General features: G+C 37.2%; 1 protein-coding gene across 1 annotated transcript; it reads left to right on the plus strand.

Annotated features, from left to right (window-relative positions):
• Positions 1-932: 932 nt before the first annotated feature.
• Positions 933-15,106, plus strand: LOC140148385 (uncharacterized). Its single transcript, XM_072170313.1, has 8 exons — positions 933-1,072; positions 4,073-4,119; positions 5,068-5,127; positions 6,829-7,092; positions 8,060-8,201; positions 8,671-8,882; positions 9,664-9,966; positions 13,643-15,106. Exons 1-8 carry the CDS (start codon positions 1,059-1,061, stop codon positions 13,873-13,875), a joined length of 1,275 nt encoding a protein of 424 aa, XP_072026414.1. The 5' UTR covers positions 933-1,058; the 3' UTR covers positions 13,876-15,106.
• The last annotated feature ends 11,086 nt before the right edge of the window (positions 15,107-26,192 follow it).

Genomic DNA, 26,192 nt, shown 5'->3' on the forward strand with positions numbered 1-26,192 from the left:
CTTCTAAAGGTTGGTCGATTTCACATTTTATGTTAGCCTATCTACAGAAGGTGTAGATTATCCTTCATGCATACATCACTTTAGATCTGAAATCGACCAACTAATAATGACACACGGGCAATTCTAAAACAACATCTTTTGCACAGAGTTCAATGGGATTTGAAAAGTAAAGTGGCAGTTGAAACTCTAGTGATTACACTTTTACAGTGCATGATGGGGCTTCCTTAAATCATCCTCTGGCCTCTCCTCAACCCTATGTTTTTTGGTTTTTTGTTGTTTTTTTGCTATCTACTGCATTAAAGGAGGATTTCGTGATCCTAGCATCCTCTTTTTATGACATTTTTCAGTAGTTATTCACGAAAAAAGCTTATTCCCAAAATTTCAGTTGATACAGATTTTGCGTTTGCAAGTTAATATGCATGATTTAAACCCGGGGGGATTTAAATAGTGTATTACACTGCTCCATACTATAGCCACTGTTATAATTTCGTTCTGCTAGAAATTTTTGGTACATAAACATTATGTAGCCAGACTATCCAGTGGTATAAAAATCTCAACTTTTTTTGATAAAAGTGGGGGGATGAGGCTGTGGATCACGAAATGCCCTAAAAAATAAAAAAACGGCCTAAATTAATTCTTACATTTGGCATTTAGCAGAACATGTAAGGCCTAGTATAAGGGGCATGGGGAAGGGAAGAGGGGACACATGCCCCGGCACATGCCCTCAATCGATCTGAATTGAGTCTCATAGGAAAATTTCAGAAATTGCTTCTTCCTCCCCCCCCCCCATCATGGTTGGTGCTCCACCCCCATAGGATGACTCATGCTATGCCGCCGCTGAGTCCTGCCAGTAGGCACATTTAGAATGACCCTATTTACAATTTGCATTTGGCGCTTTGGCGAGATGGAATACGAGCTCTTTATAGCACAAGTGATTTCACGAATGTTGGTTGGCGTGCATGTCCAGATGCAAAACTAAATTTTGCACATTTTTTATGAAGATCTGTTGATTTTTCGCATCCAAGAATAATTTAAAGTTCTTTGATTTGATACTGACAATGGCCAGTCAAAGGTAACTATTGTAAAATGCATAAATTGCATAACTATTTTTCCAATGGCGTGCATGTCTGTGTGTTAGTCCTGCCAGCAAGACTTCAGTCTTTATCGTAAACATAATGACATCTACTGACCTGAAGTCTTGCAGCGGTACATAGGGATGCACTGTACGTTTAAGAAATCCAACTTCAAGCATCAAGAAATATACCTTGTATTTGTCAGTTTTACCTCAGAGATTCTGTAGACCCTCTCTACACAGTGTAGAAACAAAAAACATCACAAGTTGCTCGAGAACTCTAGCCAAGAATTTGCTCACCGATAGCTTCACAATCACATTCTAGGCTAGAGACCTTTGCATTCAAAATCTAGTCGGATTCGCTGAAGCATGACACTGTGTAAAGCAATGGAAGGTCAGAAGTAAACACAGCCGATCACGACAGGCGATTTCATCAAAAATGTTGCTAAAATTACACTTCAGCAAAATTTTAGACTGTCCAAAATACGCAAATCTTGCTCAATAGGCCTACAGTTGACTCATCGAAATAACTTTCATTCAAATTTCAACATTAACAGAATAAATAACCTCCGGTGTAAAAAATGAACCGCTGTCCGACCGAAAAACCATAGTAAAGTACTCTAGCATCGAATGCGTAACTATCGTGTGCAAATTCGAAGCTAGAGTTCTCGAGCAAATCACAAGTAGAATGCTGCTCAATATGATAAATCCAAATCATGAAAATCAAGACATTTTGCAGAGCAATATATTTTGACCACTTTTGCACTAAGTAAATTACTCCCATGAAGATTGCAGGTTTTGCCAACCCTGGGAATTTTGAACCCAACCAAAAGATGAGATCAATGTTGATCAATTACCTCAACTTTGGGAGTATAGACTAGTACAGTGGGATTAAAATCATCCAAGCACGCCCAAACCCTGGTACAAACTACAATGGGATTAAAATCGTCAGTGCATGCCCAAACTGTCCTTGAGAGAGTTCCTCAGCTGCATCCTTAGAGCCCAAAATGAGCCCACATATTGTGATGTTTCTTATTTGTGGAAAAGATAATAATCGAGTGAACTGTAACTCTAGGTACGACGAGTTACAGTTACTGGAACTAGTCTGTGTGTATGACTCATTGGACTATGTCAATTTTGCACATTTTTGCTGAACCATGAAATGGTATCATCAGCCTACATTCATGCATTAGTGTATCTTACTTACTTACAACAGACTGACCAACCTTTTGGTCTGAAATGCACATATATCTTTAAATGCCACGAAGGTATGGACCCCCGAGTGGTCATGGTGGTGTAATAAAATGAAAGAGGAAGAAGTAAAGAATATAATACAAAAACGCAGGCATGGCAGTATACGTCGAACAACGGAATACAAGCACAACGTGTGGACCAATATATTTTTGTAAACATTTTAGGCCTATAACAAAATGTATATTTCGTACAAATTGTACAACTATAGTTTCTACCATATGACCTATAAAAGTTACCTGTTATCAAAGTGTCTGCAAAAAACTGGTAATCGCAAGTATCTTTGATGCTGAAAACTAAGGATATTCACGCAGGGACAGGCCAAAAACCTTGCCTCGATCGTAAAATCCAGCCGATGCATGTCATAAATAATTCATTATTCCATTGTGTAAATGACAGTGATTGTGTCCATGTGTTGTTATTGCACCTGCGATCTCGCGCGAGAGCAGTTGTCAAGCTGAATTTATACTCGATCGCTGGATCACCACGTGAATACGCCTCTCGAAAACCTCTACGAGGTTGTTAAGTATCGAGCACGCTGACTGGCTTAGCAATTATCAAAGTAGTTTTGTAAACCAATCAGGTTAGACGTACTTTACTGGCGAGTCACATTAATTAATACCGTAAAAGGCCGTCGCGTTCATTGATTGGCTTACGATTGCAAAGAATGGCTTTTGCAACCAATCGCAATACGGGTTATATGACGCCCGGCGGAAATTTTTCACACGTCCATGATGACGTCATGCCCCAGTGCACGAGGCTGGCTTTTCTGCGAAAGCGAGCGAGTGGTATACTATAAAGTCAGTTTCACTAAAATGAAGCACATCATAAAATCACTGAGCACATCCACAGCGCATTTGACAGATAAAAATGAAATTGGCAATTCTGAGCAACGAGATTCCATGAAATGGACGATTATGTAAGTTATTCTGCAGGATCGGTAATAATTAACAGCTGGTCTGCTTTATTTGAAGTGCATATTGAAGTTTGTAAGTTTGTGACTTTGTATGTTATGTGCAATTGATATTATAGGAAGCTTAAATTGGCAGGCTGTCATGCAATTTATCCGTCTCTTCCGAACATATATGGACGTTCAGGGCAAGTCATACTGAAGTATGACTTGCCCGCACAGGGTATAGCATGGCAGGGGGTTCTACTCATAATAGTTTTAAAGTTGTGGTCTATTTTGTCTTCAAAATCATCAAAAGTTGCCTAATTGGGCTTCTATCACGGGTTTGGCAACTTTCTTCTAGATATTACAAAACTGCCTGTTGGAACTTGTTTCACTCTTGACCTGGATTTTTGCACTGTGTTGTTGCTCGAGAAGTCTAGCTTCGAATTTGCACATGATAGTTACGCATTCGATGCAAGAGTACTTTACTATGGTTTTTCGGTCGGACAGCGGTGCAATTCTTTATTTATTCTGTTAGTGTTGAAATTTGGATGAAAGTTATTTCGATGAGTCAACTGTATCTTTTGAGCAAGATTTGCGTATTTTGGACAGTCTATGTCCTAATGACAGTTACTAATGTATTTATATTGTCTAGTACCTACCCTCTAATTTGGATAATTGCAAAATTAATGAGCTACTTTGCATAAATTTCTGATTTGCTCCACAAAATGCATATGATAAGTGTGCTTTACTCAATTAATCTGTTTAAAACACTAGAGCACTTTCAAAATTCCTCAAATACCACCATTTGCTAATTTGTTTTGCTTCCTTTCTTTTGCTAATTTTCAACAAACTAGGAAAAAGCGCAAGACTGCAAAGGACCCTGTGGGCTCGGTGGCTAATGGTATGTATCAGTTTTTCAGACATGAACGCTTGCAATGTTTTAACTGATTTCAGTGCTTTTTGTTTGTTTTGCCTTTTCAGTGTATTGCAGCTTTAAAATCTTATGGTTCAAAAATGACTTCATTTACTTTTTCAGTGTTTTATTGTGTACATATTATTGCTCCCATTTCCAAAGTATGTGGGTGCCCCTAAAACTTAACATACCGTATTGTTTGTAATAAATGCTCCCCTCTAATAAACGCCCCCCCTCCAATTTTTCTGTGAAAAATTGACAAAAATGCAAACATTTCCATGCTATATCGTGTGAGTAAGCTTAAAACTGGCATCAGTCAGTCAGTCTTGTCAGGGACGATCGGTAAATTGCACGGACAAAACCTATTATGACTCGCATTTCCATTCATTCCATTGCCTAATTATGGTAGAAATTCACCAGATTCTTGCTTGGTGATGCACTTACAGGTGTAATTTTGATGTATTCACCACGAAAATGACATTTTCCATGGGCGTTGCAGCGTCGCCATTAGTATAGCTGTATATCTCTCCTTTCTACAGGAGCACAATCAGGAAATTTAACCCGATTTTAAAGTTTTTTTCACTGACAATTCACCTTCAATAAACGCCACCCTTTTGGAAAAATGCTACGCCCCCGGGGTGTTTATTACAAACAATATGGTGTAGGCCTATATGTGACCACTGGAGGGTGAGGGGACAATGTTGAAAGGTTAAGTCACTTCTATGGGTAGACCTTAGATTTTTACTAAAGGGATACAGACCAATCACCAACAGGCAAAATCCCTTACATAGATACATACAACAGGCTTGACCAATATTCTGTGAATATAATGATTGCAACAACAGAGAAATGGCAAGCTGAGATCCAAACAGGGAATTCTAGTTTCTTTTCTTTGATAAATGTTTACAATTTCCTATATTTTCTTTCCAACTTCAGATATCACATGCAGTTACTATAGAGAGTGTTTAGAAGTACAGCAGCTGATAAACTTACCAGGTGAGACATTAAACAGACAGGCAGGCAACTTTAACCATGAGAAGATGTCATATTCTTTGATAATTAAAATAAATATTTATGTTGTACAAGTCCAGAATTTGACTTGCTTTTTGGACGTTTTATCTTCCAATCGAAAGATTTCATCATTAATGCACCGATCCAGCCGCTGTACCATCTCTGGTCTCAGGCTGTGAACTTTGCTTGCAGTAGCTGATTGTATGTACATAACTCAAAGAACAAGTTCCTTCATCGTTGTCACTCTGCTTTCTGATCCACATCGAGCAGTAAGGAAAGACTTTTACTCAAGCAGTAGGAAGGACTCAGTTGAGGAAGTTAATAAGTTGGCAATTACAGACCATGTTTTGCAACAAACCCATGTCATTAAATAAAGGGACCAAAGTCCTGGACAAAGACTCATGCAAACAAATGGGATGGATTAGAGAAGCAATGTGGATCAGAAAGTGGGGGGAGGGGGGCTAATTGCGATGAAGGAGGAACTTATTCTTTGAGTCATGTATACGATCAGCTACTGCAAGCAACTACACATGCTAGGGATGAGAGTACTAGAGTTGGAGGACATTGTATATTATGCCAGGCCTATAACCAGGGCCGGCTGGGGAAGTGTGTCCTAGTTGGAGAGGAAGCAGGGTCCATAAAGGACTGATTTAAATTCCATGTTTATATGTTGGTTGGTTGGTTCCCAATGTTTACTGGCTAATTTATGAAATACCGTAATCCTTGACCTTATTTTAAGGTTAAGGTGGCTTTATCGGCTACGGTGTCATGCTCGGAACTCCTTGAAAATGATATAGGATGTGTGTATTGATGAGAAAACCTTACTTGTCAAGTTTTAATTTTTTCCAAAAAAGCATTTTTGATTTATGCAACTTTTTGTCATCTCAAAATCCCATTGAATTATTACAGGGAAGGGCTTTTGGCACTTTGCCAATTTCTCAAAATAACCACATTTTTGAAAACAAAGATTTTATTAAAACTGATTTCTCTCTCCTTTATATTAATGTTTAAAGTTTCATTTTGCTGCCAAAATATCACAGAATAATACAAACCAAGTTTTTCTAACTTAGTGTTACTTAAGTATATATTTAAAAGGAATGTTGGTACTTTTTTATTATTTTTTTATTTTTTCTAGATACACTAAATTACCTAAATCCTAGGATTTTTTTAGCCAACAGGGAAGGGTGCTATGGTTACCAAACTTTCAGGGATGGTAAATAAGATTAATATCTAAATTCTCTCGTCAGCTTTTTCCAATTAAGTGTTTCTTTTTTAAGATACAGTGTTTCTTACATTCCCTAAAATAAAAAATGGAAAAAATAATTTTTTTCAAAAAGTAAACATTTTATCCAAAGAAACTGACGAGAGAATTTAGGTATTAAGCTTATTTACCATCCCTGAAAGTTTGGTAACCATAGCTCCTTCCTAAGTGGGCAAAAAAAAACAAAAAAAAACTGTACAAAATTTAGGGAATTTTCAAAAAATAAAGAAAAACATAAGAATTGTTACAATTCTTATAAGACTCTTAAAATAGGTGGGGAAAATGCTTTTCTTTGAAATTGTTATGTTAAAGATTTAAATGAATAGACCTGATTGATTTGACACAAGAGCTATTTTTCTGCAAGGGTGTTGTATCCGAGGCAGCTACCTTAAAGTTAATAACTAATCCATATTTTCACATTTCAGAAGCACTTTTAGACCTCAACAGCAAGGACAACAAATGCTACTGCCAAAAATGTCATGACAGCCGTGAGGCGTGCTACGCCTTTATGGATGGACCTGAGCCCCATAACCTATACACAAAACCTATCGGATGGGGGAGAGTCATGTTGAAATTGCCACCACGTGCCGATCATTTAAATATCTTGTCCGATTGGAATGTTGCATTCCATGGTACTAATCCGCATAAGTTGATACACATAGTGGAATCTGGTGAATTACTCTTTCCAGGTTAGTGTCATTTTACTTGAATTACTTTGTCTAGACCTATGATTGTAAGAGATTGTGCGTTTCCTACTAAAATATCACTATTTCCCATAATTTCTTCATTATACATATTTGGCAAAGTTTCCTTGCAAATGCCAACATTTTCCTTAGAGGAGCTTCCTGAATTCTATTTGTTCTTGTCTATAGATGAATCCAATTTCACACAGTCCTATACCTCAATGGCTGCCAAAGTTGGGTCCTCGTCCGCTCAATCTTACCTAAAATGTGAAATAATGCAGCCTTGGAGGGCATTTTAAACTGCATTATATCACCCGTGTTACACATAGACAAAAGAATGATGACAGTTTACAACACAAAAGAATGTAACATCGATTTTTAAGCGGGTTTTTGGTGTTGTGGGGACCCAAAGATGGCCGACCAAATCCTGACCATGACTTAGCTCGTTGGATTCGTCTATAGTGCTGTTTGCATATTGCAGTCAGTGACCTCAACATTTTGAGGTAGCTAAGCCAGTTTCACTTGTGCATCAACTTCTAACTTCAAATCAGAGATATTGGCTTCACTCTTGAAAAGAGGTTTAGATGCCAAGCTTGTGCAGGAGTGAACCTGTTTATTGTTGCAGATGAGACTTGAAGACTTGTAGGTTATTTGCTTAAACTGAACATTGTAGACTGTTCCACTCGGTAATAGTTCAGTGGAAAAAGGCGAGTCTGATTCTGTACGAAACTTTATGAATTGGTGTGGCATCTTTGGACCTGCACTTGTGTGCGTATGACAGCACTTTGAGTCTGATGTGATTGACTGGCAATGACTGCATATAGGATTTATATGTTAATTAGAGTTACAATGCATTTGACAATGGTTTTAAAGACTTTTAAAATGTGTCATAAAGTGAAATCCACCCTGGTAACTCAATCTTTTCCATAAAGATATAGTTTTATCAACCTATTGATCTTCTTTGTTCCCACAGGTGATACAACGATGGATGGAGAACTCGCAAGTGATGTTGATGCCCATGTTGATGGTCATATCAACAATAACAGTAAACAGCAAGTCTTCCTGTCACCATCTATTAAGTATGCAGGAAGTGATGTGTATGCTAAGGCAAGAAGGTGGGTTTGTTTGTGGCGGTCAAGGCCGGTGAGGCTATTTTGCTTAATTGTCATTATGGTCCGGTTGTGGAGTCAAGTAACAGGACGGGTGCTTGGTTATGATAAAATTTATTTCAAAATTAATAGTGACAACCACTCAAAAGACTCATCCATGGCCTGCATGCATGTACGTAACTCCACCCTCATCATGCACCGGTATCAAATCAGCTTGTCATTACAGTCTTGGATGCCAGTCCAGTCTGGAAAGTATCTGGGGTTTGGGGTTGGAAATTGATACCTCTGGGTCTGGGAAAATTTTCATTGGGTAGCCTGGAATGGGGGCAATGAAAAAATGCTTGGGGCAGAGCGGTTAGCCATCAGGTTATGTCCCGCTTGTCGTAAGTACAGATGTATGCCTTACAATGAAACATGCATTTTGACTCATCAATTCTAATCTCAAACCTATATTCAAACTGTTTTCTTTTTGTAGAATTTACCTAGCGAGCAGTGATCGGTATGTTGATGTACGAACAGTACTGCAAGTTCGTGTGAAGCCTAACCGATTCCAAGTGGGACCTCAAACCATTGATAGATCAGATCCTATCGATCCTCCATTGGATAATGATAATATTGAATGGTCTACATCGGCAAGGAATTGTGTCATACCAGTAGCTGTGCTGATTCAGGTGGTTGTATCTCCAGGTAAGGACTAATTGTGCACTGGAATACAAACCAGGCACTGCCTTTTGAGGAGAGCAAGAGCAATCACTCTCTACTGCTCTCCTTAAATTTAATATAGGAGAGTGATTTTTAGCTCTCCTTAGTTGACCATCCTCTCCTTACATTCTATTGTAAATGGTCTATACAGCTCTCCTTGAAGGCTCCAGAAGAGCTATTTAATGCTCTGCTACAAATTCCAAAAGACAGTCCCTGACAAACTTACTACTTGTCCTAGCTGTTTGTTCCTCTGAATCTACTTGTTTTCTGGGCTCCCCCATATGCCATATCATACTAGCACTTGTACCCTGCGATTAAAAAAAATTGCCAGTGACCAACACTGGTAGCATTTGCAAAATCGCTACCAGCGGTCAGTTGTGGCCAGCAATGTAGCATCAAAGTTGCCTTAGTGTCAACTGGCTGCGATTTGACGCTAGGTCAGGTTATGGACTTGCGATCAGATGCCGGGGGGTATTTTTGACTTTGGGAACGATCATTCGTTACGCCTTTGCATAGGCAGTGACAACACCGGGCCAAATCTCCATGTTTTTCATTTCAAATAAACAAGTTTGATTGATATTCAATAAAACTTGTTTAATTGCAACAGAAAACATTGACAAAGTGTTTATATTTAAATTTCATTTTACAAACATGACCTGGGATTTACAAGTTTAAGGGTCAGTCATTGAGGACAACACATTAATATGTTCTGGGTATTATTTAAAGATGATATTTATTTAATGTATTATTGTATTTTCTAATATAGATCCAGGGCAATCAGAGACTATATGTCCAACATGTAGAGTTCTGTTTAGTAAGAACAACTCCCCAGCAAAACGAACATGTCGACATCAGCATGTCATTTGCAAGAAATGCAATGAGAAATTCAAAGACATATATGGCGATGTATGCATCCTGTGTAAGGAGCCAACTTATTATCAGCTGGATCCAAATAAAGACAAAGATATTCGGAAAAGAGCAGAGAGTTTTGTGACTGCACATGACAGAATGGCAAGCACAAGCCGGGGCACAAACACAAGCCGGGGCACAAACACAAGCAGAAGCAGAAGTAAGTAAAATGCAAATTATTATTGTTATATTTGTGCAGCGATCAAGCAAAATGAGGATACTTAAATGTAAATGCAATCTACCAAAAAACGTTTCAAAACGTAAAAAGGGGCCACAGTTTAAAAATTCTTTCCTGTGTGGCTTTTCACCCTTTTTTAAACTTGGTCCCATTTATGAAAGTTTCTAAAGACCCATACAAAGTCATCTTTAGGCTACTTGTTTCTTTTCTTAGTTGTCAGTGTTCATTTTGTAGAGTAAATGAATTAATGTTCGTCCAGTAAAGACGTTATAATGTATTTTGATTTAAGCAAAAGTAGCAAATACTCACTTTGTTAAATTCTTCATCGTCTTGTGCGATTCTGCGCCTATGTACAGATGTAGGGCCTATATATAGCAGGTTGACAGACAGTCAATTTGCTAAGTATATATAATACTCTACTACTCTTTATGAACACGCAAGATAATAAAATATAATATAATGTTTTTGATAATACATAGCCTTAGTCATATTGTACCGCTTTCGAACAGTCTTAAACCTAATTGTTGCATGTAGAAATTAGGACTCGTTCTTCATATTACTACTTTACTGAATGGGAAATTAAAAAAGGGTGAAAAGCCACACAGGAAAGATTTTTTAAACTTTGGCCCCTTTTTACGTTGTGAAACGTTTTTTTGGTAGATATTAATTCTTTTTTTGAGGTAAAAAGATATTGCGCGCTATGTGGTTCTTTGTAGCCATGCGAGGCAAACTAGTTGGATATCCATATTTCGCGGTTAATGGTTCTTTGTAGCCCTCAATGGGCAAACTATTTCGCGATGAGTGATTTTTTAAGCTTCGAGGGCAAACTAGTTGGATATCCATATTTCAGCGGTTTGTGGTTCTTTTGGTAGCCCTGCAATGGGCAAGCTAGATCGATATCCTCATTTCAGCGGTTAGTTGTTTTAACGACCGTAACCACCCCAATCAGCTGCATGGGGTAAAAGAATTATTACAAAATTAATAGCTGAACCCAATAGTTCAGGGACTGGAAACGACATATTGATGACTATATATAGAGTGTATTCAATAAACCCAAGCGAACGAGATCTGGAAAGTAACCGCTATCCAACCATAAACACATGCATGATCAGACAACGAGTGTTCAATTTCCTCATAGTTTCCCACGTTGTACACACGCCAGTCGAATTTGGCGGTGTTGGTTTGTTAGCCCTCCAAGTTATAACATCGTTCACTTTGTGTTGAACATTGTATGTGGGCCTCACTGTAATAGTATAAAGATCAGTCTGATCAGTGTGATATCATTTCAAGAGCTAAGAGGTCACTTCACATGATTAAGCTAAACAGCCTTATTCGGCCCTGATTTGGTAAAATGATCTAACTTGAAATCAAAATCGCTGTTTCGAGAAAAAGAGCTTTAAAGTTTGAACACTTGACGTTTTTCTTTTTAAATTAAATAAATTATTAAACTTAGAAAATATATAAATCTCGTTATAAGGAGAAGAAAAAAGTTAAGAGTCCCACGTAACATCGCATGGTAAAAAGTGATAAGTAATTGAACAAAATGGTGTTGTTCAACGATGTTTTAATATAAAATTATACACTGACGTTTCATACAAAAATACTTTATCAAAGTGAGCAAAACAACCATGACAGTCCCATCACGCGCCACTACAACGATATTCCCCATATTCCGCCTGATCTTAGAGTCACTGGCCTTCTCCAAACCTCCGGGTCAGATCACTAGCGTTGGTTGAAGGAACAACATACTATATACCATTACGGCACCCATGTTGGCCCTGATAGCATCGGACTTAATGTCCAATTTTCTGCATTCAAACTTTAATTTCCTTTTGGTCACGCCCTGCCCATTTGGTAGATCTTCATTCTCTCCATTATAGCAGTTTTTTGTATTAATTTCCTGTGTTTTCTAATTTTCTTTTTCCTTCTTTCTTTCTTTTCTCTTTCTTTCTTTCTTTCTCTCTTTCTTTCCTCCTTTCTTTCGCTTTTTTCTTTCATAGGCCTACTTTCATTATTCCTTTCATTTTTAGTTCTTTTTCTTTTCTTTATTTCTTTCTTTCTTTTCATTTTCCTTCCTTTCTTTTTTTCCTTTCTTTCTTTCTTTCTTCCTTTATTTCTCTCCTTCTTTCTTTCTTTTTTCTTTCTTCCTCTCTTTCTTTCTTTTTCTTTCTTTCTTTCTTCTTTTTTTGTTTCTTTCATAGGCCTACTTTCATTCTTTCCTTTCCTTTTCTTTTTGCTTTCTTTGTTTCTTTCTTCTCATTTCTTTTTCCTTCCTTTCTTTCTTTCCTCATTTCTTTCTTTCTTTCTTACTACATCTTCTCTGCTATAGACCTATGGCCCTAGATTGCCGAGAAGGCATTGATGAAATGTTCCAAAGGTTAATGAACGAGAATGAAAAGAACAGATTAACTTTATCATGTTTGTCTCCCTATGCATGAGTGCGTATATTTATGGCCTTTACAATATTTCCTTATGTTCTTGTTAGGTATGGGGTATTATTAAAAAAAAAAATAGTTATATTAAATGAAATCCTGGCACAAATAAATCGTCTTCATTCAATTGTGCTCTCTATATAAAGCAAGTAGAAATAGCTTGTACACTTTCAACATGGGAACACGTTTTGACGTATCTATAATTAGTAAAAAGATGTAGCTCAGCGGCCAGCCAACAAAAAGTAATTGTCAACAAAAAGTAATTGGCCGTATTTTTACGTGTAAGAAGATCAATCGCATTATCGTGTTCACTCAAAAATTTAGAAAATAAATGGGCACTTCTGGGTTGGGTATCTATAGATTCTATAGAATTTAAGTATGATATATTTTCGATGGAATATATATTTTCACTTGAAAAGTTAATAGTTTTCAGAATTGCAATTTCTGAATATTATATAAAAAGCACTAATAAGACTATAAATGTAAGAGTATGGGATCATTTTGAATGTTAATAAATGCGAAACGCCGGCGGTAGACACCTGCAATATCAGGGATTGCCGCGATTCTTGCAGTAGCTTTATGAATAGAATACAATAGTGGATACAATAGCGGATACAATAGCGGAACAATAGAGCTCTCTTACGGGCAAATAAACCTCGTCGCGTTTTGCTAAATTTCACTTCTTCTTTTTCATGAACTAACCGTTATTTTTTTAAACTTGTGGCAAAACTTCGACCGAAGTTTTTAATCAAAATGTCAATATAAACACATCACAAGAAATAAGTCCCCCTCTGAAAATTTCGTCATAACATCGTAAAGTAAAACTTTGTACCAATAAAACATACTTAGATATAATTATATGATTAGTAAAGTGAGGTTGATGCTAATTTATAACAGGTAAACATATCTTTACCAGTATAACATCTTGATCACAGCATTCTGGTAAATAGTATCCACCTATATTATACTTATTTATACTATCTATATTTGCACTGGCGACATTACAGATTTTTGTGCTAATGCAAAGTCAATTTTGCCATATTTGCTACTCACATTTGGCGAATCGTGTAAGGCTTGTGAGCTATATATATATAGGGATGGTTTATATTAAATTGATATTTGCGATTATGCAAAAATCAAGATGATGTGGAAAAAGACAACTATAACCTAGCTTGTTCATTTATTTAATTAATGCTGGAACTTTTGTTATTATCCACTTTTTTAAGGAATTAGCATCTATATAAAATCCTTGGATGGCAAAACGCTTCGTCTACAAACTGAGCCTACAGCCACCATCAGTCGAGTAAAAAGAGAGATAGAAAAACACAAAGGTATTCCATATGACCAACAGAGACTCGTATACGCTGGGATGCAGTTGGAAGATGATCAGTCATTGTCAGATTACAACATCCAACATGAGTCTAAAGTTCATTTGGTGTTAAAATTGTGTGGCAGTTAAATAGCAGGAAATTATTCTCCATGTTTTTAGTTTTTGTTTTCTTTATGTGTGTATGAGGGGGTGTGACATCTATTTTCACCATCAATGGACGTTCACAGGAGTAAGACCCATCCAGAGGGCGAACTTCCAAAAAAATAGGTCATCCATTGAAAGTGTATATCAGGTCCTCTGTGTGGCAATTAATTGTGTACATGTATAAAGGTCCACAGAGACCATTGTAGGAGTAATTGACATGACTATAATCTTACAATGGTGATACACTACCCGATTCCTATTGCATCCGCCTGCACAGGTACACTGTCGCCATGGTACCTGGCTGGTACACACAGAGTACCTACACAGTACCAATGCTGCTACTGCACTGAACTTACCAGCAGTGGTACTGCCACTGGTACTCCCCTGGTACTGCATAGTACCAGACAAGTACTTGATGACGGTGTACCTGTGCAGGCAGCGCCAATAGTAATCTGGTAGTGTGGTTATTGGGACAATCTACTATATCTGCATCAATGTGTACTTCCTGAATCCAGATCTGCAGTAGAATTGGGTAGCACGCCTTGTGACCGTCTAAATGATTGTACACATTTAACAGTGTCAGTATGATTGACTGATTGCTGCGGCATTTGAAAACAGCAGTAGTGCATAGCGTAGCATTAAAAGACCCAGTAAAGCTCGCTCTGGGAGATTGTTGCTTTTACACACTTACAATGTGGTGCAGTTCTGTGGTATGCATGTTTGTGAGTGGTAAGGGTCAGATTAACATCTTGGAAGTGCATATTGAAGCATATTTTGTCTCTTGTGTCAGAAGATTGCCCCAATATTTTAAGCTTAATGTAGTTATAGAACTTATTTATAATATGAAAACTTGATCAAGTAGATAGTTGGTGTATTACAACCAAAACAATTAATGATTAAAAAAATTATTAGTAAGATGAAGGAGGTTGGTCCAATGTCATCACATGCTATTTCTACATTGACCCTTATCCCCCACCTTTGGAGCTTCATCCTGGGATTTTATTCCCTTTTGATATGAGAGCAAAAATTTGTGTTAGCAAGTTCCATGGAGTAATGTGTGAAGAATAAGTGAAAAGGTTAGCCTACTACAGGGAATTTTGGATTACACAAGTCAGCCCTGATATTTCATAGGGCCAATAAGATGAAAAAATACAGGCCTTTCATTGGTACTACTCCATTTTGATTATAAAGAACATTGGGATAATTGTTGATTGGACATCCTCTAAAGATAACAACTTACCATTTATTGTTAGATTTAGAATTGTTATATTGTAACATGATATAAATGCTAACAACTTATCATTTATTGTTAGCTTTGAAATGTTATACCGTAAACGTTCGCCTAATGGCGCACCTGGGCTCCTTCGCCTTGGGGTAAATTTCATGTACAAAAGGAGAGCTCCCTCCTCTAAAAATCCCAACAAGAATTAAGGGTATGTGCCCTTATTTACTGGTGGGATTTTTATGGGAGGGCACTTTTAGTTTATGTCTAAAATTCCAGTTATGTCAAGGGAGCCCATAGCGCCATTAGGCGAACGTTTACGGTATTGTAACATGATATAAATGCTAACAACTTAACATTTATTGTTAGCTTTGAAATGTTATATTGTAACATGATATAAATGATAACAACTTATCATTTATTGTTAGCTTTAGAATTGTTATTGTAACATGATAGAAATGATAACAACTTACCATTTATTGTTAGCTTTGAAATGTTATATTGTAACATGATATAAAAAGATAACAACTTACCATTTATTGTTAGCTTTGAAATGTTATATTGTAACATGATATAAAAAGATAACAACTTACCATTTATTGTTAGCTTTGAAATGTTATATTGTAACATGATATAAAAAGATAACAACTTACCATTTATTGTTAGCTTTGAAATGTTATATTGTAACATGATATAAAAAGATAACAACTTACCATTTATTGTTAGCTTTGAAATGTTATATTGTAACATGATATAAAAAGATAACAACTTACCATTTATTGTTAGCTTTGAAATGTTATATTGTAACATGATATAAAAAAGATAACAACTTACCATTTATTGTTAGCTTTGAAATGTTATATTGTAACATGATATAAAAAGATAACAACTTACCATTTATTGTTAGCTTTGAAATGTTATATTGTAACATGATATAAATGATAACAACTTACCATTTATTGTTAGCTTTGAAATGTTATATTGTAACATGATATAAATGATAACAACATACCATTTATTGTTAGCTTTGAAATGTTATATTGTAACATGATATAAATGATAACAACTTATCATTTATTGTTAGCTTTGAAATGTTATATTGTAACATGATATAAAAAGATAACAACTTACCATTTATTGTTAGCTTTGAAATGTTATATTGTAACATGATATAAAAAGATAACAACTTACCATTTATTGTTAGCTTTGAAATGTTATATTGTAACATGATATAAATGATAACAACTTACCATTTATTGTTAGCTTTGAAATGTTATATTGTAACATGATATAAAAAGATAACAACTTACCATTTATTGTTAGCTTTGAAATGTTATATTGTAACATGATATAAATGATAACAACTTATCATTTATTGTTAGCTTTGAAATGTTATATTGTAACATGATATAAAAAGATAACAACTTACCATTTATTGTTAGCTTTGAAATGTTATATTGTAACATGATATAAAAAGATAACAACTTACCATTTATTGTTAGCTTTGAAATGTTATATTGTAACATGATATAAATGATAACAACTTACCATTTATTGTTAGCTTTGAAATGTTATATTGTAACATGATATAAAAAGATAACAACTTACCATTTATTGTTAGCTTTGAAATGTTATATTGTAACATGATATAAAAAGATAACAACTTACCATTTATTGTTAGCTTTGAAATGTTATATTGTAACATGATATAAAAAGATAACAACTTACCATTTATTGTTAGCTTTGAAATGTTATATTGTAACATGATATAAAAAGATAACAACTTACCATTTATTGTTAGCTTTGAAATGTTATATTGTAACATGATATAAAAAGATAACAACTTATCATTTATTGTTAGCTTTGAAATGTTATATTGTAACATGATATAAATGATAACAACTTATCATTTATTGTTAGCTTTAGATTTGTTATATTGTAACATGATATAAATGATAACAACTTACCATTTATTGTTAGCTTTGAAATGTTATATTGTAACATGATATAAATGATAACAACTTATCATTTATTGTTAGCTTTAGATTTGTTATATTGTAACATGATATAAATGATAACAACTTATCATTTAATATTAACTTTATATAAAAGAAGCAACTAATCATTTATCATTAGCTTTAGAATTGTTATATTCATAGATTTATGAATGTGTATCATTTGGCCTAAGCAGTTACCAAAGAATGGTAAATAAATATGTAGCCAGTATTTTAACCATACCTTTGTATTATTCAGCGTGTTTATACAGAGCATACGGCTTTTTGACCCGCTATTTTCTGGGCACAAAATACCAATCATAATTGTTTCTACTGAGACCAGAAAGCACCTACTGTTCTCACGGTGAGCCAAAGGCTGAATTTGAAGAGAGGAAAGTTCTTCTCCAGGGAGATCGATGATGCGAGCAGCACGCCTCTGGACTGCATCTAGTTTTGACAGTGTTGTAGGAGTTGTTCCATGCCATGCTGTGCTATACTCCATCTTAGATCTAACCATACTCTTATAAATTATGGCTCTCTGAGCTGGCACCAAGTTGGGTGTAGCACGGTGGAGGAGACCAGTGCGCTGGGCCGCTGTCTTTGCCATCTTGGTTATAACAGGATTCCAAAATAAATCTCTGGTGAGGGTGAGACCAAGGAGTTCAACACTATCTGCCTCTAGGAGCTTTATAACAAAGAATTGGAGGCTAGGATGATTGCCAGCAGAATCTCTGCAGTTGGAAACTGTGATGGATTGGCATTTAGCTGCTCCGAAAAGTATGTTCCATGTAGAGGCCCATGTTTCGATCTCTAGTAGGTCTTTGTTGAGAGATGCAGCAGCAGCTTGTCTGTCCTCTCTAGCCTCGATAAAGGTCATCAGGGTAACATCGTCAGCATACAAGATGGAAGTATTTGTCAGCCTCTGAGAGATGTCATCAATGAATATTATAAACAGGAGAGGCCCAAGGATGGATCCTTGTGGGACACCAGTATTGATCCACTTCAGACTGGATGATTTGCCATTCAGTATTACCTTCATAGAGCGTCCGTAAATAAATTCATCAGGATTGTTCATAATTCATATTTTGCAAATGTTCTTTTTTGTACAAATCCAAATGTATTTCGGTATAAAGATCTTAAACATACCTCAATGACGTTTCGTACTACACCGTAGTACTTTCTCAAATTGACTGATCAACTCTCACACTCCTCATCTAAAGAAGCCCTGAAATTATGTGGTTACTGTTACTCTGAATGGGCATTCAAAGATGTTAATAAAAAGACTGCAAAGAAAAAAGACCAGTCGCAGACCCTTACAAAGAGGGGCTTTCCCAGCGAGGAAGACGTGTGTTCAAGAAACATAGTATACATACATCTTTTAAGCCGCATCAAACCCTTAGGAACATACTGGTACACCCCAAAGACAAGCGCGACATACTACAAACAGCGGAGTGTGTCTACGAGATTCCGTGCCTTAATTGTGAAAAATCTTACGCAGGGGAGACCGCCAGGGTATTCGGAACATGCCTTAAAGAACATAAGACTGAAGCTGACAAAGCCTCTAATAAGGCATTCACAAGATCACAGAGAAAGGCTTCTGTAACAGGAGAGGTAAACAAATCAGCCATAACAGACCATGTAGCGGAGGAAAACCACATAATTGGTTGGGAAGACGCAAAAATCAGAGACAAAGAACAAAACCGAAAACGAAGACACATTAAGGAAGCCATCTTGATCCGGCAAAAGGGGGCCAACACTTTCAACTGAGACGAGGACTACCACTTCCTACCCCACATTTATGACCAATTACTCCACTCCAAAATGCCACCAACGTCGAGTTCCAGCAGGAAACAGACGAGGAGTGTGAGAGTTGATCAATTTGAGAAAGTACTACGGTGTAGTACGAAACGTCATTAAGGTATGTTTAAGATCTTTATACCGAAGTACATTTGAATTTGTACAAAAAAGAACATTTGCAAAATACTTCATAGAGCGATTCGAGTGGTAGCCAGCTAACCATGCTAACAGCTTTCCAGAGAAGCCAAGAGCAGAGAGTGCCAAACTCGGTCGAATGCTTTGCTGATGTCCAGGCAGACAACACAAGCTTCTTCTCTGTTGTTCAAGGTGTTGGTGAGACACTGGGAAACATAAGTGAGGGCATCGGATGTTGAGTGGTCAGCTCTGAAACCAAACTGCTGTTTGGATATCAGCTTCTGATCGTTGAGATGTTTCCACATAGCCTTGTTGACCAGCTTCTCCATGATCTTGGAAAGAACAGGGAGGAGAGAGATGGGCCGGTAGTTGCTTGGAGACTGGAGAGTGTTTGTCCCTTTCTTGAAACATGGGACCACATCAGCAACTTTCCATTGGGCTGGCATGTGTCCTCTGTTGAAACAGAGCTGGAAGAGCCGTGCAAGTGGAGTGGCCAATTCAGCAGCTGCAGTTCTCAGAACTAGAGCGGGAATCCCATCAGGCCCAGACGCTTTGTTGATATCCAGTTTGGTTAGCCGTTTTCTTACTTTCTTAGGCCAGAAAATCACACTGGAGCATTTGGTGGTCGTCCTCTGAGGAAGGTGAGGGAATTGCTTGTTCTTTTCAGTTTCAGTAATGGTTGACTTGTCACTGAAGAATGAGGCAAAGCACTCTGCCTTTTCCTTGGCAGTGATAAAAGTCTGGCCTTCAGATTTCAGGACTGGGATTTCAGATTTCCCACCCTTATCCATCAACCGGCATGCTATCCACCACCAAGATTTCGAACCAGTTTGGAGCTCGTCTGTCATCTTTCCTCTGACCCTAGCTTTGTGAAGAGAGCATGCCTTCCCGGATATTGTGGTATACTCATTCCCTGCTCTGTTATGATCAAGGTAAGCTTCAGGAGACTGCAGGGCTTTCCATCTTCTCCATGTTTTGTTCTTTATCTCCAGAGCCTTTTCACAGCACTCATTCCACCACGCAGGATGGTCGACAAATGAGGGTGCAGATTTCTGTGGTATGAATCGGTGCATGGCATCAGAGATTGTGTTGGTGACATTATTGCAAGCCCCTTCAGGGTCATCTTTGGTTAGAAGATGGTCCCAGGGTGCACCAGCTAGCTCATTTCTCAAGGCATCCCAGTTAGCTTTCTTGTAGAGCCAGACACGTTGTGGAGGAGGATTTTCAGAGAGTGGAGAAGCTTTCAACATGGTCTGGTCAAGGTAATGGTCTGAAGAGCCAATGTCGTGGTCGATGGTAATTGGAGAGAACATGTTTGGAGCATCAGTGATTATGAGATCAAGGCGGTATCCAAGTTTGTGGGTTGGCTTGTCAACAATTTGGGTAAGGTTGGTGCACAGCATAGGTTGAAGGCTGCTTTCCCTTCTGCATCAGTGGGAGACCTACTGGCCAGCCATTCGCGATGATGACAGTTAAAGTCTTCAGCTAGAACACAGATGTTAGCTTTGGTCTTGGAGATGAGGCTATCCAGATGTCTATGGGTCCGATAGCCTTCTTTGGAGGACAGTAGACAAGTGAAAGAAGCAGGATGCCACTCTTGGTAAGGATAGTAAAGACCATCAGCTCATGCTTCTTGGGCTCTAGGTGGGTTTCCTGACTATAGGGAGGCCATTTCGATGGTATATTAGGCAGCCACCCCAACCACTGTCATCAGTTCTGTCTCTTCGCATACAGGAGTAGCCATTTAGTGAGAGGAAGTTACTATCATCAGGCACTGAAGAATCCAGCTTGGATTCATCAATGAGAATAATGTCCGGTTTAGAGTCTGATGGAGTATTCCGGATCCTCGCTTCCAGTTGTCCTTTGTTGGTTCTCAAGCCTCTAATATTTGTTAGCCAGATGTTCATATTTGTATTCGGTAGTCGTGTACAGGGAGCACATTTGGTCGTTCTCGTTTGGTCAGTCCGTTTATTCGCATTATAACTTTTCGCGACTTGTATGCAGAACAGGGGAGTCAGCCCCATTTCGGAGGTTGAGGAAGCACCCAACGGGAAATCCAAAAAGCATCCATACTGATGAACTGACTACAGAAGGCTCTTCCGCCGAAGATCAAACATGGCAAAAGCTGCTGCCCTAATGCCCTGATCACATTCCTACACTAAACATTATGATTGGGACAGCAAGAAAAGAAAAGATGAAGAGGAAGAGGTAATAATAGACACAACACAAGCTGGCACCGACACTAGCTTTTACCCGACAAAAGGAAAAGGACGATGTTGTCCGTCTGTGGACAATCTTTTAGTCCACAGTCCGGATTTAATTTGACAGCATCGCTGATTTCCTGATGTCCATGTGGGGTTGCACCGTCACCTTCACACTGGGGATCTGTGTCCTGTACCGCCAGTGTGAAATGGGTTATGTGCCCATCATTACTGGAATTCAGCGCCTTGACCCTAGTATGTGGAATAAGAACTCCCGTCCTCTACGAAACTTAGGACGAAAGCTTCAATCCAAAAACAACACCAGACAAAAAAAACCAGCTACCAAGCCAACTAATTTGGCTCACCTTTCCTAACCAGCTGTATTAGGAAAGGAAGTTTTAAGGTAGAGAAGGTAGTAAACAGGTTGAAAGATGAAAAAATAGAGTAGTGTAGGTAGGAGCATCCAAAATGGGACAAGGTGTAAGTACCCAATTGGAGAAAATCCAGCATAGATGGAAAAAAATGCTGGCAAAAGGTATTTTTCAGCTCCTTGACACTGGGATAAGGTGTCTCCCTTTTTTCAACTGTAGTATAAATGCAATCAAAATGTGATATATGTGTACATCCAAACCAAAAGGATGCAAATGTTGGCTGGTTTTAGGCCAAAAAAAAAAAGGTTTGTCTCAAAGCTCACGAGCGGTTTGAAAACAAATGCGATTTTTTTTTTTGAATTCTCGACTTAGGAAAAATCTAAAAAAACAAACTTTTCTTTTTCTTCAAATTATTATTGGATTGGGCCATATTTATTTAACCCTCGCCTTACTGAGATGTCTAGATTGCCTCGCCTTGGTCATTTGGAGAAATGGAGCCAGTGTGTCCCCTTGCAAGACTCCTATTTTTAAATGTTTTTTTCTCAAAATCAATTCTGCTGACATATTCCGGGTTTTCTAAGAACGGGTCACATTTAAAGAGTGGTCACTCGTTTTGGTGCAATAAATCAAAAAGTTAGTTATAATATATGAATTGTAAATGACCATGGAAAATAAGAAAAGTTATAAATGGCACCGGTTAACCATGAGTGGTCATTTATGAATCATTGCAAGGCTTAACAAAGATTTATGCTAATTTTTAACCGAAGAACATATTTTTATATAAACCTATAAACTGTCTATATTTGCACTGGCAACAATTTCTGTGACATTGTAAAGTGCATTTTGCCGTGGTTGCTACCCTTATTTGGGGAATCGTGTAAGGCATTTTGCGGGTTATATAGGGTAGGTTGATAGTAAGTTGTAATTTAGCATTATGCAAAAGGTTCCGGCAAAGTTCAGCGGTCTGCCGATTTTGCACTATTTACAGCGTAAAAACGGGAGTGGGGTTCTGATTGGCTAATTGAATAACGTCATCATTACATCGGCACCTCATTCAACGATCAAAGTGCATCACATGACCTATAGTTCTTTGACTAATCGGGTAGAGCAGTTGAACACAGCTGAAGAACCTTACCAAAAACTATAGCTTGTTCTTGTCATTTAATTAATATTAATGCTGTTATTATGTACATTTTTTTTCAGGATATGGCATCTATATAAAAACCTTGGACCACGACAACTTTTTTCTACATTTTGAGCCTACAGACTTCATTGATCGGGTAAAAAGAGAGGTAGAAAAACACACTGGTATTCCATATGACCAACAGAGACTCATATATGCTGGGAAGCAGTTGGAAGATGGCCTGACATTGTCGGATTACAGCATCCGACGTGAGTCTACACTTTATTTGGTGGAAAGATTGCGTGGCAATTGAATGGCAGGAAATTATTCGCTATGTTTTTGGCTTTGTTTTCTTTGTGTAAGGGGTAAGATGTCTATTTTCACCATCAATGGATGTCAGAGAGCAAACTTCCCAAAAATCATTTAAGGGGGTACTATACCCCTGTCCAATTTTGTGCCTATTTTTGCATTTTTCTCAAAACTTATAGCACATCGGTGACAAGTAAAATATGTATATTATAGGGGCAAGGACTACAACTACTGTACTGAAAATTCAGTAACTCAATGTAAGTAGTTATTGATTTATTGATTAAATATTGGTTTTCCCTCATTTTTGACTGTAACTCCACAACTGTTGTCTGTGCTGAAATTAAATTTCCAGTGCAGTAGTTGTAGTCCTTGCCCTATAATATACATATCTTATTTGTCCCCAATGTGCTATATTTTTTGAGAAAATGCAAAAATAGGCACAAATTGGGCAGGTGTAATACCCCTTAACATATTGGTAATTCATTGGAAGTGTAATATCAGGTCCAGAATGTGGTGATTAATTGTGTATGAAAGTCCATGGGGACCATTGTAGGAGTAATTGACATGGTTATACCTTATGATAGACGTACACTACTAGATTCCTATTGTGGCCGCTTGCACAGGTACACCGTCACCAAAGGACCTAACTGGTACACACAGAGTACCTACACAGTACTAATACTGCTACTGCACTGGCCCCACCAGCAGTGGTACTGCACTGGTATTACACTGGTACTCTCTTAGTACTGCACAGGACCAGATAAGTATTGGCGATGGTGTACCTGTGCAGGCAGCGGCAATAGTAATCTGGTAGTGTGGTTATTGGGACAATCTACTATATATCTGCATCAATGTGTATCTGCATCATTGTGCACATTTAACAGTGTCAGTATGATTGGCTGATTGTTGCGGCATTTGAAAACAGCTGTAGTGCATAGCGTAGCATTGAAAGACCCAGTAAAGCTTGCACTGGAAGATTGGAGATTGTTGGTTTTACACACTTACAATGCGGTGCAGTTTTGTGGTATGCTTGTTTGTAAACAACAAGGGGCAGATCAGCATCTTGGAAGTGCACATTATTGCATATTTTGTCTCATGTATACATGTAGATTGCTCCAATAGTTCTTATTTATAATATGAAAACTTGATAATCTCATCACATGCTATTTCTACCTTGGCTAAATGACGTTGACTCTCACTCCCACCTTTGGAGTAAAATAGTTTTGTCTTGGAATTTTATTCTGATTTGATATGAGAGTATATAAAGATGTGTATTATTACATGGAATAAATTTATGTGTGAATAATAAACTTTCAATGCCTTATGGTTTACACAATTGAAACAAAGCTTCTTTCAGCCCTGATATTTTTAGGGGCAAATGAGAAAATGGGCTTTTCGTTGGTACCAAAAATCTCCATTTAGATGAATAAATATTGGGGATGAGGTTTTTAACATTTCATGTACATATCCTTAAAACTTTTGAATCCATGCTTTCTTCAAATGTTTTCAGCTTTGACAGCCAGTTGCCATGGCAATTGCCATGAGCATGAAAGTTAGTCTTAAAAACACAGTGGTCAATCTGTCATCCTAACCAGCTGGACTTCACTTGGGTCACCATACTATATGCCCTCTGGCAATTCCAGCCCTGGAACTCACTCCCCTGCCCAGCTGACCTCCAGAGCACCAGAAATGTGTTGACATGCAAAAGGTCAAACATCAGCAGGTGTCGAGGTATATAAGATTATGAAATCCAATATCAGAAAATGAAACCAGTGAAACAAAATTAATTACCCTCGCTTTTCTCTAATCGAGGGTAATTTTGCTCAAGTTCTTTAAGGACCTGTCGACGAAATGAATTTGATTGTCCTCCTTTAAAGATAACAACTTGTATATTTATTGTTAGCTTTAGAATTGTTGTATTGTAACATTATATAAAAGATAACAACTTATCATTTTTTGTTAGCTTTAGAATTATTTTATTTTGTAACATATAAAATAGCAACTACCATATCCTTGAATAGTCGCTCCCGAAAGGGGGGGGGCGTTTATTAGAGGTCATTTTTAGAACGATAATTCCCTAAATAAATCATTAGGTAAGCTCATGCTGAAATGACAAACTATGAACTTCCGATTCACTTCCGGGTTAACGATCAGATTTTCGCCACCGTGTGTGCACCTTGGTAAGCTTACTACACAAGGTAGCACGGCAATATCAGTATTTTGAAACATCTTGGTTGAAAAAAATGGTGGGGGTGTTTAAATGAAGGGGGAGACTATTCAAGGATATACGGTAATCATTTATCATTAGTTTTAGAAATTGGACTCGATAAAGGCACACGCTGGGATGTTGATGCAGCCAATGCACAAGTCCTGCGGAGGAAGTGCATTGGACGCATCAACATCAACATCTCAGTGCAAGTGCATTATTGTTTCCAATCACAACAATACAAAGGATCTACATTAATCTATTTCATTCACAACAAAGAATTTCTGTTTTTTTTTATAACAAACAAAATACTAACAATGTTGGAAAATATGACCAATATCAATGCACCCACCTCCTGCAAGATGTGAATGCATAGCATGTAGTACACAAAACTGTGTGTGAGTACAATTATACAATATTTGTACACTATTTTTCTAATGGCTTATGTGCTTCAAAGAGTGTATGAAATTATTAGTGTTAGAATTGTTATATATTTTAACATATAAAAAACTTATTTATTATTAGCTTTAGATTTGTTATATTGTAACATTTAAAAGATAACAACTTATCATTTATAGTTAGCTTTAGATTTGTTATTATTAAACTTCTGTATTGAAGCAATTTAAACATACAAATGTAAAAGAATAAAGAAACCAACAAACATCCAAGACAACTGGGGCCTTTACTGACCACCAGGCATGGCGTGAACGAAATACAAATTACACATACACAATTTTTAAAACACCTAAAAAAAAAAAAAAAAAAAAAATTATATAAATAAAAAAATAAAAACAAATTAATGACATTGAGCATCAGGCGACAGATACGCCACCCTGACATTCCACTCTTTTTCATGTCTTGCCTGAAAGATGGTAACATTTAAAAGATAACAACTTATCATTTATTGTTAGCTTTAGAATTGTTAATTGTAACATTTAAAAGAT

The sequence above is a fragment of the Amphiura filiformis genome, chromosome 3 (assembly GCF_039555335.1).
Source record: "Amphiura filiformis chromosome 3, Afil_fr2py, whole genome shotgun sequence".
NCBI lineage: Eukaryota > Metazoa > Echinodermata > Ophiuroidea > Amphilepidida > Amphiuridae > Amphiura > Amphiura filiformis.

Bases quoted from the DNA above. Each gene is read 5' to 3' on its own strand.
- LOC140148385 (XM_072170313.1), top strand. The intron at 4,120-5,067 runs GTATGTATCAGT...TTCCAACTTCAG, and splicing joins TGTGGGCTCGGTGGCTAATG to ATATCACATGCAGTTACTAT. The intron at 7,093-8,059 runs GTTAGTGTCATT...TTGTTCCCACAG, and splicing joins TGGTGAATTACTCTTTCCAG to GTGATACAACGATGGATGGA.